The following is a 3,399-nucleotide window of genomic DNA, read 5'->3' on the forward strand; positions in this document are numbered from 1 at the left end:
CTTCTTCAATTAAAAGTGAAGAGGGCTTTATATGGTCAACAAGTAAACAATAATAAAGGAAAATATTCTAATAAGAAAATTATTATAATAATGATATGATCCAATAATAACCATATTATCTATGTTAACAATATCATTCCTCATGTTTTAAAATCGTTATGTACTGATAATTACTTTAAAATGATAAAATAATTGAACTCAACTACTATCTTGAAATAATTATCATTTCTATTAGTGTTTAGGCGTAATAACTATTTGAGTGAAGAGAAGAAGGTTTTGTGACAACTAATTATCTAATATAGTATGAATTTGTGAAATTTTTTGAGTTTAAGTTCCTTTATACCCTAATATTATCATTACTTAATCCTTATGGTGTAGCCTTATGGTCGAGTAATCCTATTTTAAAACTTCACGAGGAAATGCTTGAAAATATCAAATAGTGAGTTGTTATTACAAGTGTGTTATTTATTACATATGCAAATTAATTATTTTGATATCCATCCAAACTTTTATATAAAATTTTGGTGATTCGATGATTTGCTGATTTCATGTGCAAAATAATTAATTTGATATTCATCCTAATATTTAAAACAAGTATATATGCGAAGGCAAAAATGTTTTATATTTTGTTGCCTAATGTACTATTTTTTTGGGAAGTACAATTGAGTGTATTTAAGCTTTTATTCCATAATCTCATATTAAAAGTATTAGCCGGTTTGAGATCCAAACTCTCATCCAACGAAGTATTTGTATATAGTTAAAAACAATATCTTTGATTGCATTTTATATTTGATGAATGTTAATTTTGTAGCTTGACGATGATAATTGCGCTTAGGGGATGTATACAAGATAAAATGCAAATGATAATAGCAAGATTTATGTGATAAAACAATTAAAATTCATTAAGGCATTAGTAAAAACTGACCCAAAACATAAGTAAAGATAGGGAACAAAGTTTTGTATTTACAACATCCATGACCTTAATACTTGTATTTTTTTTATTTAACTAGTAGTATACTGGGAAGTAGCCCCTCTATCTTTTTTATTTTTCTTCCCCTTCTTCATGGGTCTCACATACTTCTTGGCATAGATACGCTTTCCGTTGATGTTGTACATAGATTTTGGTCCTGGAGGAGCTAATTTTGGAATAACCGAAGCTGAACGGCACACCATTCGAGCAAACAGTGGTTGCTCATCACTTTGCACCTCCTGCATGTATATATCTTCAATGCACTGACCAAAAATCCTGTCACAAACATAAACAAAAACCATGTCAATATATAATTAAATCAATAGAGGTTCCGCTCGTTCAAATGTGTAATTGGTTAGATAGGGATTGCAATTTTGCATAATACCTTGTAAAGAATTCTTGAATTTCAATTTTAGCTATGCAGTATCCCCTGGAGAATGTCAAGAATATTGTTCGATCGTCAGGGGGCACATCTAGTTCATCCTCGCATCCATCCACAAGCTGCAAACCTCCGAAAATTTCACTAAGATCCGCACTGGGATCTTCTAATAATTGTGCCAGTTTATGGCTGCGCGGAAAGTAACTTCCAGGTCCAAGATTTTCTCCAAACCCTAATTGAGGAAAGCCACCTGCAACATGGGGGTAAACAGGAGAAGGGACAACAACTGGATAACCACCATTTAATATGTCTTTAAAAGCCCTCAAACAAACTTCAACAACAACTTTTTTAACATTTTCAAGAATCTTAATTCTGTTCTGGTGGAAATGAACCAAGTCTATATCAGCAAAGCATAATTGTGCAAGCAAATACGTACTAATTGACTTATCCCCTAAGTCAGTGCTCATTAAGCACATTAAAAGGGCAGCAACTTCATCAGCAAGTTGAAAAACAAGATGCGGTGGCCAAGAAATCACCTTGAAGACAGTACGGCTGCTGAACCTGATTTTTTCTAGCCAAATGAGAAAGGCCACTACATGCACGGATTCATCAACGTTTCGGCCGAGATTAGAGATTAGCATGTAAAAAAGCTTCCTGTCAATTGTGTGGTATAGATTAAATTCTTGGTCACTCATTCTTTCTTCTATCCAGCCCCAGCTTAAGGCTGGGTCGTACAGAGCAGACGTCTCGTATTCGTAAACATCAAACTCGGTAGCCATTCCCTTAAGTTTGGTATATATGTATGTGATATATATGAGGGAAGAAATGAAGGTGGAAGAAAGAAGGTTTTAGTGATAAGCGTTGAACTGGAAAGGGGTTTATATAACAAATTTGCTGTCATCCAAGGGTTTATTTTCATGGAAGAATGCATCTTTTACAAGATATTCTATCTATCCAAAAGCTGTATTTTTGTTTAAAATAATAAATTAGTGTGGAGTAGATTCCATCTAACAATAGAAATAACTTCAATTTTTTCATAAAAAACATTAATTCTCTTGATTTTTAGAATCTTAAATACTTCAATATGTATTGAGATAATATATCCTACAAAATAAATATTATTTTCGGATTATACATATTTTCCTTTCGACAATATAATGATGCATATTCTCTAATTTAGACAATAGAAAAAAATATAATGCAAGTGTAATATATTGGTGCAATATTCGTGTTCTATGTATTTACTTATTTTTGATATATTAGAACTGTAATGATGATATCATGGAGGTGATAGTGAATAATCACATACTTAGTATTGTGCGTCTCATTAATTCTAACAATATTACTAAGAAAAGAAATATTTAATATCGTTTACATTCCATTGGAAATAGAAATTTCTTAAATTTTCTCATAAAAAACCTTTATTTTCTTAATGTGTGGGAACCCATATACATTCAAATCTAGTGACATAATGTATCTTACACATTGAAGAATATTTTTAATATCTTAAGAAAAGATATGAATAAGTGTAATACATACTTTCAAGTTTAATACATTTTTGCAATATTTATTTTTCATGAATAAGAATTGTTGTAATGATGACATCATTGTAATGATGACATCATGATATTCTTTATAATTGCATAGCTAGTATCCTAAGTATAATTTGTAACTGTACACAATAAATTATTTTTCAAAAGCCGTTATTGTAAAAGAACACACTCGACTATCATATATCAATTTTTTTTCTTTTTCACAATAAATGATGCATATTCTCAAGTATAGACCCTAAAAGATATATGAAAACAATCAATTTGTATGTCCGTGTACTAATAGTGTTTTATTGTCTAGATCCCTCAACTAAAGAATTATGGGTCCTGAATTTGGACATAGTTTGTAAACACTGGTGTAATATTTTGGGTTTAACCCAAGGACTTACATTAAAAATTTCAAAAGTTAATGACCCACAATACATAATCTTTAGTTTACGGACCTAGAAAATAAAACATTAATAGTTCAGGGTCCTATAATTTAATTTTTCGAAGAAAAA

At 30.6% G+C, this 3,399-nt stretch overlaps 1 protein-coding gene across 1 annotated transcript; it reads right to left on the bottom strand.

The window, feature by feature from the left end:
• Positions 1-1,002: 1,002 nt before the first annotated feature.
• On the bottom strand, positions 1,003-2,128 carry LOC141696309 (uncharacterized). The gene is made up of 2 exons (XM_074500467.1): positions 1,356-2,128; positions 1,003-1,246 (listed from the first exon to the last, which is right to left on the bottom strand). The coding sequence occupies exons 1-2, from the start codon at positions 2,126-2,128 to the stop codon at positions 1,003-1,005; spliced, it is 1,017 nt and encodes a 338-aa protein (XP_074356568.1).
• Positions 2,129-3,399: the final 1,271 nt, after the last annotated feature.

This window comes from Apium graveolens, chromosome 11 (assembly GCF_009905375.1).
Source record: "Apium graveolens cultivar Ventura chromosome 11, ASM990537v1, whole genome shotgun sequence".
Taxonomy (NCBI): Eukaryota; Viridiplantae; Streptophyta; class Magnoliopsida; order Apiales; family Apiaceae; genus Apium; species Apium graveolens.

What these genes read in the sequence shown, in the direction of transcription:
- LOC141696309 (XM_074500467.1), bottom strand. Translation starts at nt 2,128, where the DNA reads ATGGCTACCGAGTTTGATGTTTACGAATACGAGACGTCTGCTCTGTAC. An exon ending in ATTCAAGAATTCTTTACAAG is followed by an intron (nt 1,247 to 1,355) that starts GTATTATGCAAA and finishes TGTTTGTGACAG; the next exon opens with GATTTTTGGTCAGTGCATTG.